The sequence below is a fragment of the Plecotus auritus genome (genome assembly GCF_963455305.1).
Source record: "Plecotus auritus genome assembly, chromosome: 9".
Taxonomy (NCBI): domain Eukaryota; kingdom Metazoa; phylum Chordata; class Mammalia; order Chiroptera; family Vespertilionidae; genus Plecotus; species Plecotus auritus.
In genome coordinates this window covers 149,949,849-149,965,138 of record NC_137783.1, presented here as the reverse complement: position 1 = coordinate 149,965,138, position 15,290 = coordinate 149,949,849, and the positions used below count along the sequence as shown (strand labels likewise).

General features: G+C 55.8%; 1 protein-coding gene across 2 annotated transcripts; it reads right to left on the bottom strand.

Moving 5' to 3' along the window:
- Positions 1 to 11,676: 11,676 nt before the first annotated feature.
- Positions 11,677 to 14,409, bottom strand: CD248 (CD248 molecule; the record flags this gene model as incomplete). Of its 2 annotated transcripts, none has more annotated exons than XM_080641676.1 (2): positions 11,677 to 12,771; positions 12,916 to 14,409. In XM_080641676.1, 2 exons carry the CDS (start codon positions 14,407 to 14,409, stop codon positions 11,944 to 11,946), a joined length of 2,322 nt encoding a protein of 773 aa, XP_080497802.1. In that variant the 3' UTR covers positions 11,677 to 11,943. The 2 variants fall into 2 exon arrangements, with proteins under 2 accessions (XP_080497802.1, XP_080497803.1); XM_080641677.1 differs by having other exon boundaries at positions 11,677 to 12,819; positions 13,012 to 14,409.
- Between the last annotated feature and the right edge of the window lie 881 nt (positions 14,410 to 15,290).

Sequence of the window (15,290 nt, the reverse complement as noted above, 5' to 3'; positions counted from 1 at the left end):
CCCACTGGCCACGTGGAAAGGGTGGGGTTAGAGACCAGAGCTTTCCCTGTGCACTGGCTCACTGCCTCACTTCTTTGGGAGGGAAGTCAACTCTTTGTAAAGAAGCGATGTAGATGGGAAACTCTATGCGCCCAAGCATTCAGGGAGGCTGAGTGGGCAGGGGTCACTGTACTGGCTCCAGCTCCTCTGCATGGGGAAGATATCCCTCTTCCGTTGCCTGCCCCCACACCAGAGCCACCTCGCCGTTATCCATTCTCCTCTTCTCAAAAACAGAGCCCCGGTTTTCCTTCAGATGGCAGCGAGCCCAGCTAAAAGGTGGGCCCTTGCACCCTGCACAGCTGTACGGGTGCCAACATTTCTAGCCTTCCTTGCCCATAGTGTGTGGCTTAATTTTAGCATATGAAATATAAACAGAATGCGTTGTAAGGGATTTCTAAGGATTCTGCACTCGGTGTGGAATGCGGATGTGATAGTTGGAACTCCAGAAGCTTTCTTGGATCAGGAGATGACCTTGAGAATTCTAGCCAAGTGCTGAGGATAGCAGAGCATAACAATGTTCCCCCAAACGTGGTGGCTTAAAAAAATTAATAATCATTATTGTCTCTCCTTGTTTCTGTGGGTCAAGAATTCAGAAAAAGCAAACAGGGATGGCTTATCTCTGCTCCAAGACGTCTAGAGCCTCTGCTGAAAGACTGGAAAGCTAGGGGTGGGATCAGCGTAAGGCTCCTTCACTCCCATATCTGGCGGTTGATGCTGGCTGAGGGCTGAGGGCCTCACTAGGCCATGGGCTGGAACACTCACAGAGGGCCTTTCCACATGGCTTGAGCTTCCTCATAACATGGTGGCTAAGCTCCAAGGACAAGTGTACCAATGGGGTGGGGGCTGTATTGCCCTTTATGATCTAGCCTCCGAAGTCACATGCATCACTTCTGCCCACTTCTATTGGTCAAGGTTATTATGAAGGTCCAAGTAGTTTCAAGGAAAGGGAACATAAGACCCTACCTCTTACAATGTCAACATCGCATTGTAAGATCAGCATGTGGGTAGGGGATATACTAGTGGCCATCTTCAACAATGCAATCAGTCACTGGGCCAAATGCCTTTCCTAACTGACCAATCTCTGCAGAGTGGTCTGCAAAATGAATGCCAACCTTTTATGTTGCTGTTCTGAGGGAGAACGGTGGTGGCGTGTCAGAGGTGGGCCTACTGAGGACAGAGTGGCCTGCTCTGGTCATTTTGGGACAAGGGGGGGCTCTCACCTGTGGTCGATTAAGTGGGGCCAGAAATTCTTTTTATTTGTAACTAGTAGCCCTGCGCACAAATCCGGCGCCAGTAGCTCACTGCTGCCCTCCAGTAGCTCTCCACCCACTGCCCCACCCTCCTATAGTTCCCCCCGCTCCCCCTCATAGCTTGCTGCCCTGTCCCCTCCTGTAGCTCTCCGCCGCCTGCTTATAGCTCGCTGCCCCACCCTCCTGCTGATCTGTGATCCAGTTGTTAGTTGGTCGTTATGCTTCATGGCGTAAAGACCATTTGCATATTACATCTTTATTATATAGGATTGATTTCAGAGAGGAACGGAGAGGGAGAGAGAGAGATGGAAACATCAATGATCAGAATCATTGATTGGCTGCCTCTGGAACACCCTCCACTGGGGATCGAGCCTGCACCCCGACATGTGCTCTGACCAGGAATCAAATCTGTGACCTCCTGGTTCATCGGTCAACACTCAACCACTTGAGCCACACCAGCCGGGCAGGGCCACAAATTCTTTGCAGCTCCTTCCCTCAAGCAGTGGAATCCATTTCCCCACTCGTTAAATCTGGGCTGGCTTGAGACTTGCTTTGACCAGCAGAAAGTGGTGGAAGTGAGGCTGTGCAGCTGTGGGCTGGGCTGCAGGGGCCATGAGCTTCCACCTGTGCTCCGTGGAGCCCGAGACCAGCTGTGAAGACGTCCTGCCTGACGGGAGACCACACGCAGGAGAACGGAGGCCCCCAGCCAAGAGCCAGCATCAGCTTCCAGATGTGAGAGTGAGGCCGTGTGGACTTGCCACAGATGACCAGAGCCCAGGAGCCACCCCAGGTGTAACTAGCAGACAACCACCACGTTGATTCCTACACAAATTGCTGACGTTCAGAATGGTGAGAAATAAGAAGTCCTGTTTCACGCTAAGTTTGGGGGTGATTTGTTGTGTATATAATGCATAGCTGATAGAAGACCCTGGAGCCACGGCCACCTCACGGTGAGGGTCACTGGGCCTGAGGCTGACTCCATCTGCCCCAAGGAGAAATTTCTGTCGCTGATGTCAGAGAGGCCGAAGTGCCCTAGCTTTCAGAAGCCCAAGGTCATACTCCAAAGGTCAGACGTGTTTTTCTTCTCTTTGACCGCTGTTTTAAAACCTTATAAAATGAAACTGGCCAAAATAAAAATACTAACTTCCTTTCAGTAGAGGAGTTTCAATTTAAGTGTTATAAAAGCACAATGTGTTCTAAAAGACAGGAACCATGTGTTATAAAAGACTGCAATAGTATAAAGGCTAATAATTGAATAAAGAGCAAGTTCAAACCTCTAAAAAACCTTATAAAACGAATACATAATCATGCGAAAATTCAAGCAATAGGACATTTATGCAGTGAGGAGTCGGGTGCCCCTCTTGCACTGCTTGCTTCTCAAAAGCAAGGGGCAGGGAGTGCTGGGTCTCCCGGGTGAAGGTAGTTTCTGGGATCCACAGCCGTGGGGCATAGCGGAAGCCCTCTATCTTCATCCTGGACCTCTGCTTTGAGCTCTGGGTTTGGGCACCCATTTGCCATCTCGAACAGTCCACTTGAGTAACCTCGGAACCCTACAAACTACAGACCCAAAACAGCCCGAGCCCTCTCTCCCCCTGCGTGGCTTCTTCGCCACATCCCCACACCCCTTGAATAGCACCACCTGGGAGGCAAAGCCTGGTGGCCGTCCTTCCTCTCCTCCACACCTGGCCCGTCGCCGGGTCCTGTTTAAGTCCACTCTCCTGCCACCTCTCACCTCCTCCCATCCCACCTCTGCCTCTGCCTAGTTCCAGGTCCCCTCCGTCTCCTGCCTGGGCAGGGCCCCGAGCGAGCGGTCTCACCTCATGTGTTCCCGAGGCTCTCTGATCTGGCTACTTTTGTATCCTTGATCCCTTGTGGAGTTGCTGACGCATCATAGGTCTCAATAAATCCTGGATAAGTGAGTGAAGTGATCATTATTTTAGTGCGCAGGGGTGCCAGTGGCCTCCACTTGACCCTTTGCCCTGCAATAGCCCTTGTTCCCATGGGGATGCGGGGCTCTGTGTGTGTCAGAAGTATCCTCAGGGACGCACACAGGAGCCAGGCAAGTAGCCTGCACTCTGTGAGCAAGTTCTGCAGGGGAGCACCTACGAGGGCAGAAAACAAAATCTACTTGTTTTGATTATTTTTTGCTTATTAGTGAGAGAAACTGCCGCTTCAAAGTTGCCTGCCTCCCTGCCGGAGGGGCTCAGTTGGTGGAACATTGTCCTGTGCACCGAAAGGTTGCAGGTTCGATTCCTGGTCAGGGCACATACCTAGCTTTTGGGCTCGACCCCCCAGTCAGGGCATGTAGGGAGGGCAACCGATGTTCACATCGACGTCTCTCTTCCCTCCCCACCCTGCTCCCTCTCTAAGTATGTCCTAGGACGAGGATAAGAAAATAAAGTTGCCTGCCACTTTAAACCCAGCTGGTGGGTCTGTAGTTGGGAGCCTTCCCCTCCTCCTCGAGAGACAAAATTGCAGGCACACGGCCCAAGGAAAGCCAGATGGATACTCCTTCCTTGGAATGTAAATTTTAGGCAAAGTCTCAAAGATCCTGAGAATGGCTGGGGACAAGCATCTGGCAGTGGCCTGATCACGCCGGACCAGAGACCCTGCTCCCACTTCCCAGATACCCCAGTTTCCGCTTGTTTCCAGGTCTGACTTTCAGCCCACATTTATCCCACAACCCCCAACCTCCCACCAAAGCTTTTGCTTACCATCAAAGGACCCTGACTGGCTGGGCTCAAGGTGCCCCGGGACAAGAGCATCTGAGACCTCCTCTCCTTTCAAGGTTTAAAGTGATGAAATAGCCCTGGCTGGTTTGGCTCAGTGGATAGAGCGTCGGCCTGCGGACTCAGGGGTCCCGGGTTTGATTCCGGTCAAGGGCATGTACCTTGGTTGTGGGCACATCCCCCGTGGGGGGTGTGCAGGAGGCAGCTGAGTGATGTTTCTCTCTCATCAATGTTTCTGGCTCTCTATCCCTCTCCTTTCCTCTCTGTAAAAAAACAATAAAATATATTTTAAAAAAATAAAATGATGAAATAGCCCAGGTGACTGCAGATTAAGATCAGAGCAGCAAAGAACCTCAAGGGCCCCTAAAAGCATGGCCGTGGCGGGACAGGGATGGCTAGACGCACATTCAGCACCAGGGTCTCGATGGTTCCAGGATGAAGGGCCAAAGCTGGAAACGCCTCGTGACTCAGCCCCTCGCCCCAGTGGTTGTGGCAGCCGTGGCAGCCGTGGCAGCACAGGCCCCCTTCGCCACGTGGCCTCAGGACAGGCATGGCAGCTGTGAAAGACAGCAGCGAGCGCGGCTCTCCCAGCTGTTTGGACTCAGGCATAAAGCGGCCAGGAACTTTCCAATGGCAGTTTCTCTCCCTAATAAACAAGCCAACAATAAAAAGTAGATTTTATCTTCTGTCCTACTGGGCTCTCCGCGCGGGGCCTGCTGCCTGTGGCTAGCAGGATTGCACACCAACCTGCAACTGTTTCCCTGGTCCCTAAGTGTCGGAGGAGGAATGATGGCCCCAAATATGTCCACATTCTAATCGCCAGAACCTAGCAATGTGTTATCTTACAGGGAAAAGGGGACTTTGCTGATGTGATTAAGGTTAAGGGCCTTGAAGTGGCATATGTCCTTGACCAGAATCGAACCCGGGACCCTTCTGTCCACAGACCGACGCTCTATTCACTGAGCCAAGCCGGCTAGGCTCATTTTGATTTCAGTTTCCATCCTGTCATCAGCCTCCATGAGACAAACCTGGCAATGAAGTAGGAAAGGGGGGAGGAGAGGGCTAGAGGCATCACCAATCCCGTACCTTCGTCGCAGTCCTCCTAGTGTCCTCTGTCAGGACCCTGGTGTCTAACAAGAATCTTTGATGTCAGGCCCCACGCCCTGTGGCAAGCTTACAGGGACTCTGTGGGATATTGTAACCCTTTGAGAGAAACAGGATACAGAACATCTGTCAGACAACTGGCAAAGTCCCGCTCGAGGCACTTCACAATGTCTTCTTTTTTTAAAATATGTTTTTATTTATTTCAGAGAGAGGAAGGGAGAAGGAGAGAGAGATCACTGATCAGCTGCCTTCTGCACAGCCCCTACTGGGGATCGAGCCTGAAACCAGGCATGTGCCCTGACCCAGAACTGAACCGTGACCTGGTTCGACACTCAACCACTGAACCACACCGGCCGGGCTTCACTTCACAATTTCAACTTTGGACAGCACTATCTTTCTTTGGGTGATAATGTCTTTGTGAGACTGGGGTTTGGGCAGCTGCCATGATAAAAAGTAAGTACCATAAGGAAAGTCAGCATGGAACAGGAACGACAGTGGTGATGCTCAATTCCATTCCAAGTTTTGAGAAGTTATACAGTGCCCAACACATGCCCCATTAGCTACTGACTGTGGTTATTTGAGAATAAAATATTTTTGCATCTTTCTATGTGTATAACTTTTTCCAAATGACTACCGAGTACTTACTATGTTGTTAGGACCTAACTATTTATGGAATGGAACCGGGGGTCCACCGGGGCCATGAAAAAACCACTGAGACACGCAGGAGGCCGGGAACGTTTGGGAACCTCTGCCCTAAGGACTTGGTGGGTTTGGCGCATCAGTTTCCTCTGCACTTTCCCATGATCGATTTCTGGAGTCTGTCTTCAGGGCTCCCCAAGTGCCAGCGACAGCCGAGGGCACTTCTTGCAGCAGGCTCATGCAGCCACCCAGAAGGTCCCCCACAGAAGGGCCCCCTCAGGAAAGCTTGACTTCCTTCAGAGACAGTCCTTTCTTCTTTTCTTTTTTTTTTCTTTTTTTTTTTAATATATTTTATTGATATTTCACAGAGAGGAAGGGAGAGGGATAGAGAGCTAGATACATCGATGAGAGAGAAACATCGATCAGCTGCCTCCTGCACACCTCCCACTGAGGATGTGCCTGCAACCAAGGTACATGCCCTTGACCGGAATCGAACCCGGGACCTTTCAGTCCGCAGGCCGACGCTCTATCCACTGAGCCAAACCGGTTTCGGCCCTTTCTTCTTTTCAACAGGTTATTGTGGCTAGAATGGATTCACAGGACACACACTTTTCAAATGAGGAGGCAGACACAGTGTGATTAGGGAACCGGCCTAAGGACCCCCAGCCCCCAGGTAGTGGAACCAGAATTAGAACAAGAATTAGAACAAGGCTGTCTGGTGCAGGGTGCCTGCTCTTTTTTAAAAAAATATATTTCATTGATATTTTACAGAGAGGAAGGGAGAAGGATAGAGAGCTAGAAACACCGATGAGAGAAACATCGATCAGCTGCCTCCTGCACACCTCCCACTGGGGATGTGCCCGCAACCGAGGTACGTGCCCTTGACCGGAATCGAACCCGGAACCCTTCAGTCTGCAGGCCAACACTCTGTCCACTGAGCCAAACCGGTTTCGGCAGGGCGCCTGCTCTTAATTGCACTTAATTGGCCTCCTGGTGAGAAAACACTGAACTAACCAGAATCACATGAGAACATGACCACGACTAGTGGTCTAAAGCTGCACCGAGGCTGGACCCCTTGTCTGGCTCCCACAAGGTCACAGGCAGTGAATGCCTCACCAGCATCACCCACCAGAACCACCACAACTCTCCGTGGGTGGGGAAGGCTTCACACGCCCCAGTCACAGTGTGATCAGCCTGGGAGTCCACATCTTGCAGACTCATCCCTAAAAGTGAGTTCCCTGGGAGGTGGTGACAAGAGAAAAATTACGAGATGTCCTAAATTAAATTGCAGCAGGCCAGAGAATGAGGGGGTGGGGAGAGGGTGGAGAAAGGAGGTTAATTAGTTCACAGAGCCACTGGCCAAAACCAGAATTGCTCACGTTCCTGAAAGTATGTTGAAACTTTGAATCAACTTCCAGGTGGTTATTAGAGCTCTTACCTGGAGAGGATAGGGACCACACACACTACTGCATCCTGCCTTTGCATGAACTTTCTAGACTGTTGCCCACAACCAATCCAGAAGCATAAAACAGTTCTTTCTTATCTCAGAACTGTCCCCATCACCTCTCCCACGCCACTTATCTATAGCTAATGCAAATTCTTTCAAAACAACTTAGATCTTTCTTCTCCAAACTCATTAAGATCTCTGTCAATCCCAGGACTGCGGACGCGTTGTCTTCCCCACCTAGCCCTGCTGTTGGCGGTTCAGACTGCACGTGCCAGGACCTGGTCATTTCTGTGGCTAGCACGTGTCTCAATGAATGCTTTCTTTCAGAAAAGCTTTGGGCTTTGAGGGTTTTGGTGTTTTTTTGTTTTGTTTTGTTAAGAGTGGGCATTTTCTGATCAGAAACATGGCTATCACTATGGACTGGCCCTGCTCTAGGGGTGAAGATCACAGCATCTACCTGGGTTCAAACCTCCACTTACTAACTCGACCAAATAGGGCAGGTAAAAGCAGTGGTCGGCAAACTGCGGCTCGCAAGCCACATGCGGCTCTTTGGCCCCTTGAGTGTGGCTCTTCCACAAAATACCACAGCCTGGGCGAGTCTATTTTGAAGAAGTGGCTTTAGAAGAAGTTTAAGTTTAAAAAATTTGGCTCTCAAAAGAAATGTCAATCATTGTACTGTTGATATTTGGCTCTGTGGACTAATGAGTTTGCCGACCACTGGCCTAAAGCAAGGCACTCAGGCTAGTGTCTTCAGCTTTCCACCTGCACATTGTGATAAGAATAGCACTTACTTCGTGGGAGTTGTTATGGATCTTAAATGGGTTAAGGCAGTGGTCGGCAAACTGCCGCTCTGTTGACTAATGAGTTTGCCGACCACTGGGTTAAGGCATGCAAAGCCCTTAGAACAGGACTAGGTATATAATAAGCATTCAGTATTATTTTCATTAACATTTGGCACTAAACCCTACACCCATTCATAGTAGCCAGGGCATCAGAGATGGAAAGGCTCCCACTCCCCAGGCCTGAGTTTGTCAGGAGGTGGCTCCACCCTGAGCTTGATGCAGGGAGTGCAGGGTACCCAGTGGGTGCTAGGACCTCACTGAGCTCAGTAGGTGTTAGTTCTGCCCCCCTCACCCTTAGCTACCACCACCTGTCCCAATCATGTTTGAAAAGGCATTTTATTGAGCTCCGAGAGCTGATCTCAACTGCCTTGGCCTCCTGGAGCCCCAATTTTGTGTGGCAGTGAGCAGGTGAATATTTTCAAATGTAGTGATGAGTGCTGATATAGAGATCTGCTCTGAAATCAATCCCGCACCCAAAAGTGTGACTCTCAGCTCCCACATGAGAGCCTCTGAGCCCAAACTCACTCCATCCCACCAAACACCCCCCCACCCCCAGGGAAGGTGTCCACACTTTGAAGTTGGGTGAGGGGAGGACCCAGTCCTACCAATTCTGGGCCCCCCGGTGAGAGACCGTGCTTTTGCCCCTGTGAAACAGAATTCGTGGGGAAGGGACAACAGGAGTCCCACCAGCCTCTGTAAAGACGGGCAGGGGCCATCTCAGCTCACAGAATGGCTTGAGGGCCGGTGCGAAGCCCCTTGAGGTCTTTCAAATACAACGGAGGGCACCTGCAACAGATCTGCTGCTTTGCGGGGGTGGAGGGAAGGAGCTGGCAGATATCTGAGTAACAAAAACATAAATTAAGCAACTATTTATTGAGCACTAGTGCACTTTGGGAGAGGGGCCCGGACTGAGGCCTCCCGCTGGCTGCAAGCTGCGGTGCGGAAGGCAGGTGGCACCAAAGGCCCATTCATCGATGCCGTACACTGGGCTCTACACCGTGTCAGAGCTCCCTCCAGAGAATCCGCAATCTAGACGCACAGAAGCCATGGGTGGGGAGGGAGAGGGCGCCTGGCAGGGTTCAGGGGTAACTTGGTCCGGGACGAGGGGTTCTGACCCACTAGTCCGAGCATAAGGTGGTGAGAGACTTCAAAGGTCCCAAGCCCAGAGCGGGCGGGGCTTGAGTTCCGAGAAGGTGGGGCTAAAGGTGGGCGGGGCTATACGTAGGCAGGAGGAGGAGCCTGAGAGAAGAGGTTGGGCACGTTCTCTACGTGGGCGGTGCTAGTGCAAAAAGCCCTGTGAACGAGGGGCGCTGTGGGTGGGCGGGACTTACGGGGCCGCCACGGTTCGGTACGTGGGCATTTTTACTGGGCGGGCCCGGAGGCTCTGTGTAGGTGGGCCATTACCTCAGTGTGAAGGGAAAGAGCTGTACGTGGGCGGAGTGCTTTTCCTGGTGAGGCGGGTCTGGGGCTCCGCCCCTACGACTTGTATCCCTTGGTGAAGGGGCGGGGCTTGTGGTTGGGGGCGGAGTTTGCAGAGGCGTTTGTGGGTTTGAGGGGACCGCATAAACTCCCAGAGGGCAGAGTTTGCATCTCTGCGACAGTCACTGTCTGTAGAGATTCCCTGCGCTGTGGACCGAGTCCCCGGCTCTGGGAAGGGGCAGAGTTTTAGTTCTGTTATTCGGGGCTGCGTGAGGAGAATGTGTAAACTCTGGGCGGACCCAGTTCATATCTCCTGGAAACAGGAACTAATACCTCCGCTAGACGGAGCACACCGCGCTGAGGAGGCGGGGCTTACGGCCCTGGTGGGCGGGGCCATTGGTACTGCCTCATTCTGGGCGGAGCTAACAGGGGCGGGGCAATAGTTCTGAGAATCTCTGAGCTGGCAGGGGGCGAGGCTTGTAGCTTTGATGGGCGGGGCCTCTGGAGAGCTCCCGAGGGGGCGTTTGACGGCAGTCAGTGGGCGTGGCTCATAGCTCCCCAGGACCCGGCTGGTAGGCGGAGGTCTGGGTGAGGCGGGGCCTGATAGTCAGTGGGCGGAGCCTGAGACGCAGCTCTGGGCCTGGGAAGAGTCTGGGCTGGGCGCAGGCGGGGACTCAGCCCTGGGAGGCCGTCTGTTTAGGCCCGCACGCAGCTCCGCATCTGGTGCTCATTACGGTATGACAAAGAGCGGGCTCTGGGCCCCCTTCGCCACTCCCGTCTCCTCCCTTCGAGAGCAGTGCATTTAACTCCTTCCTGCCCTCGTTGAGACGCTGTGGATTCCCAGCCCAGGGTCACAGGAGGGAGCTCCAGCCATTCTCCTCCTGGCAGGCTTTGTCACCCCCAAGGCGGCGCACGCATCTCCTTCCCAGACTCAGGCGTTTGGGCCACCCCGCCACCCCCACTCCCATGCAGCAAACTTGTTCGGCGGCGTCTCCAAGGTTAAAAACTTGGGCAGGATCTGGTGGGGCGTCTGGTTTGAGTTAGGGAAACGTGAGAGGGGGCGGGGGCTGTGCGTAGCGTTCCCTCCGCCCCACTCCGCCCCCCCCCACTCCGCCCTCAGGTTGGTCCCCGGCTCCGGCCTCTAGTCTTAGTCCCTCAGGGCCCAGTTTAGCCTTCCAGCCTAGGCCAGTCCCTGGGGCCAGGCAGTGAGTGGCAAAGGGTACCTGGTAGGGAAGGGGCCTCTGGGCTACCCCTCCTCGCCTGCGCGGGTGGTCGTGGTGGTTCTGCTCCGTCCTAATTAGAGGCTCCTTAGAGGCCGCAACTGAAAAATTACAGAGGCAGTGGGAACCGGTACCTCTCCGGCCCAGGTTCCTCCTCTCCCTGTGCCCAAGGCAGTGAGCCCAAGATGCTGGAGGTTGCATGGTTTTCCCAGGCTGTGATGTTTGACCATTCCCTCCTCCAGTTTATGGAAATTTAGCCTTGAACAGCCTGAACATTCGCTCAAGCTGAGGTCCCCTGTTCTTTCTGGCCCACACCACTGAGAAGGGCAAAATGTGGCCCAAGATGGGAAGGCCTTGCTCAGGAGGCGGCCCAGGGAGCTGGATGTGGACCATCTCTCCTGGGTTAGTCAGTGCTCTCCCCAGCCTTGCCCGCTAGACTCTTGACTCCCACCTCCTTCCTAGAGCAGGAGGAGTGCCTCGGGAGTACTCCAGAGGAGGGGTAGCACCCTTGAGTGACCCCGAGCCCAGCCACCAACTTCTGGGCAGCCTGCAGGGACGGGAAGGGAAGTACCAGAAGAAAGTTAGAAGCTCACCCACTAGACCCTCTTCACTCCCAGGATCACCAGGCCAAGGCTTGCCTTTAACCTTTAAACCCCAATTTGGCTCCAGTTCAGCAGAAGCTCTCATTCCAGAACCCTCCCCCAGATTCAGCCCTGCCTTCTTGGAGTTTTGGTATAAAGCACAAATATGGAATTCTCCATCCCAAACCTCCCATTCCCTGGATTTCTGTGTAACCTTGGGCAAGGCTCTGCCCTCTCTGCGCCCCTACTTCCCTGAGAATCTCTGAAGCATACCTTCCCTTAAGGGGTCTTACCTCATTTCCTTGGGGACCCAGACAAGCTGAAGGAAGTTCCCCTTCTTTTTTTTCTGAATCCTCCCAGACCCTTCCCTCAGGCACCAATGGGGGTCAGAAGCTTTGATGAGGTTGGCACCTGGTTTATTGGAGAAGACCCCAGCACCCACCCCTGAGGTCCTGGGGGCCTTGGCATCCCCTCTGTCGTAAGTGCCAGACCAAGGATCAGAGTTTTCATGAGTCAAGTCTAGTGGTTGACTGAGAGGAGCCTGGCTGTGCCCCCGGGAGCAGGAAGCCCTCTGTCCATCTGGGCAACCCCCATGGGTCACTGGTGTAGTCTGGGCCATGTGTCCAATGCATGCCCCTTCCCCTTCCCCCACAGAGTGGGGTGCTGTGCCCCATCACACGCTGGTTCTGCAGGTCTGCACTCCTGTGAGGCTGCCCCGGTGGGGCATGGGTTCTGTTGGGCCCTTGTTCCCAGAGTGGGTGACCCAGCGATAGCAGTCCGTAATGCGCTTGTTGGGCGCGTGGGGGCCACAGCGGGTGCAGTACACAATGCCCAGTGCGAGTAGGACCACCAAGAAGACGCATGTTGGCACTAGGAGTGCCACCAGCAGCCACCGGTCATCCCTCCGGCTTCGGCCTGCAGGACTGGCCTCCCCCAGGGCTGTGGGGGCTGCTGTGGGGGTTGCTGAGGGCATTGGGGTCAGCCTGGGATCAGAGGCACCTTCTCTTGGGACCTGTGGGGTTTGGGAGTAAGTGTGTGCAGGGCTGGAGGGAGCGTTCTGGTTAGTGTGACTCGGAGGGGGCAGGGGAGTGTGAAGGACGGGGGGCTGGGTGGCAGCAGGCACAGGGACTTGATGGGCAGGGGCCACAGGGGACCTGGAGGTAGTGGTCAGAGAAGGCTGGAGAGTTGAGGTTCTGGGAAGGTGGGTGGCCTGGGCTTTGAGAACTGGGACATCTGGGGTCACAGGGGACTGATGAGCACTGGAGGCGGTGATCAGAGGGGTGTGGTTAGCTGGAATTCCAGGCCAATGAGTGGTGGCCTGGGAATCAGCCACCTGGGTGTCTGGAAATATGGGGGACTGGTGGGCAGTGGACAGTTCAGGGTATTTGGCTGAGATAACTGGGGGCTGAGGGGCAGGGGGCCGTGCTGGGCTAGTGGCAGAGATAACGGGAGGTTGGCGGACAGAGGGCAGATCTGGATAGTTGACAGAGATCATGGGGAACTGGTGGTCAGGGCGCAAAGCTGGGTGCACGGCAGGGATCCTAGGGGGCTGAGGGGCAGGGGGTCGTGTTGGGCTAGTGGCAGAGATAATGGGAGGTTGGCGGACAGAGGGCAGATCTGGATAGTTGACAGAGATCACGGGGAACTGGTGGTCAGGGCGCAAAGCTGGGTGCATGGCAGGGATCCTAGGGGGCTCCGGGGCTGGGGCCAGGGGTGGGTGTGTGGCAGAAGTAACAGAAGGTTGGTGGGCAGAAGGCAGTGTTGGGCGTGTGGCAGAGATCACCACGGGCCGGGTGACGGAGAGCACTGAGGAGTGATAGGGGGCCCTGGGAGCACTGAGCGGGGGAGGCCAGGTAGGGTCCAGGTAGAGCATCTGTGGCTCTCGGTCCTCTGGGAAGCTAGGTCCGTAGGCAAGGCCAAAGTCAGGTGGCTGTGTGGCCTCCATCCACGGTATCCCAGGCATCTCTGTCCAGCCATCATCGAAGTCCTCCCAGGCCTCACCTCCGTCCTCTTCATCCTCGCTGTCATCCAGCAGCTCCTCCCCGAGGTCCTGGGAAGCCTGAGCCCCCATGTCCCCCGCAGGGCTGCAGCTGATGCCATCAGCCTCAAGCTCGTGGCCCTCGCTGCAGTAGCACTCAAAACCGCCGACGTAGTTGACACACATCTGCTGGCACACTCCGGCGATCTGGCATTCATCTGTGTCTACGCAGCGGTGGGGCTCATCCTCAGCTGGCCGGAAACCGAGGCGGCAGTGGCAGCTGTAGCCCTGTGGCCCACCGGGCTCACACTGCTGTTCACAGGGGGCCTGGGCACAGGGGTCCTCGCAGCTGCGCCCGTCCGCTGCCAGCCGGAAGCCCTCCGTGCAGCGACAGGACACATGACCATCCACCTCCTCCACACACTCTTGTTCGCAGCCCCCATTGTCCGGGTTGCAGCTGCCGGTGCCTGGGCACAAGGGCCCAGCCCGCGACCAGCTCACACCGCCCTCAGGCTGCTTCACGCACAGCACAGAGGCGCCCCTGCCAGTCTGGCACGGCACGGCAGCCACGGAGCCGAAGGGCAGCCACTCCAGCTCGGTGGAGACCAGGTGGAAGGGTGTGGTGTAGATGGCGGGGCCGGCCTGGCCAGCCTCCTCTGGCAACGCTGGGCAGGAGCCCTCAAAGCCGAACTGACACAGGTAGCCATCCACAGCCAGCGTGCACGAGCCCTCCAGCCAGCGGTGCTCGCCGGTCGCCTCCAGGGCCGCGCAGCGCTGGGCCCGGCAGGGCCCGCCGGTGGCAGGCTGGGCCCAGTTGGTGAAGGCCGTGTCCTGGTCTCCCGTGGTCCACGTGAAGCCGCGCAGTGGGCGCTGCGGCTGGCATTGCCGGGCCTGACGCTGCAATCCGATCCACAGCAGCCCGCTGGCTGGGCCGGCACCCACCAGGCTGTCCACGCGCTGGGCCTCCTCAGGGGTTCGCGGGGTGGCCAGGTCGCCCCCCAACTCTCGGCAGGCCCGCCAGGCTTCCAGGAAGGTGCAGCGCCGAGGGAAGAGCGCGTAGCAGCTGTCGGGGCTGCAGGCGGCGCGGGGCTCCGTGGCCCAGGGGACCTGGCCCAGCGTGGGCACCGCGGCGGCCCAGGCCAGCAGCAGGCGCAGCAGCATCGCGACGCCCCCCGACTGGCCCAGGCCGGGTCCGCGGCCGCTCTTGACAGGGGGAGGGACTGGGGCCTCTGGGGGGCGGGCCGGGGGCGGGCCCCGCCGGACTGAAGCCTTGTAAGGAGTGGGCTGGGGCCGCCGCCAGCTCCCCGCTCCCGCTCCCGGGGGGCTGCCCGAGCAGGAAGCAGTCGGGCGGGGGCAGGGGCAGGGGGTGCTGGGGCTGGGGGCGGGGCGGGGAGGGGAGGAGGAGCACTCAGGGGCTGGGAGTCACGGCGGGGGACCAACCTGCCCGGAGAGGCTGGACGACCCTCGGAAAACTCCAGCGCAGCCTGGGGCTCTTGGCGTGGGGTGAGGTCACTTCCCAGAGACCGACCGTGACCCAAATCTGGACACACCAATCTCATCACACCCCTGAACAGTCTCACAGCCCAACAACTTGCCATACATGTGGAAACATGCTCTGACTCATGCCCTTCACATCACACACGTGTGTATGCTCCTCTCCCCACACAAGAGCTCTCTCCATGGACCAGATTTGCACATAGTCTGACATGCTCCAGCCGTGGGCAAACTACGGCCTGCGGGCCAGATCCGGCTGTTCTATCCGGTTCTATTGCTCTCCCCTCCGCTCCTTTACTTTGAATTTATATTAGTTCACACAAACACTCCATCCATGCTTTTGTTCTGGCCCTCCGGTCCAGTTTAAGAACCCATTGTGGCCCTTGAGTCAAAAAGTTTGCCCACCCCTGTAAGCCCTTCCCCTCACTATAGACCCACGCAGGCCTGCAGCCCCCCTCCCACACATTCACGTGCTCTGACATGCTACCCCTAGGTGCACACACATTCTACATGCCCTAACACAGTGGTCGGCAAACTCATTAGTCAAC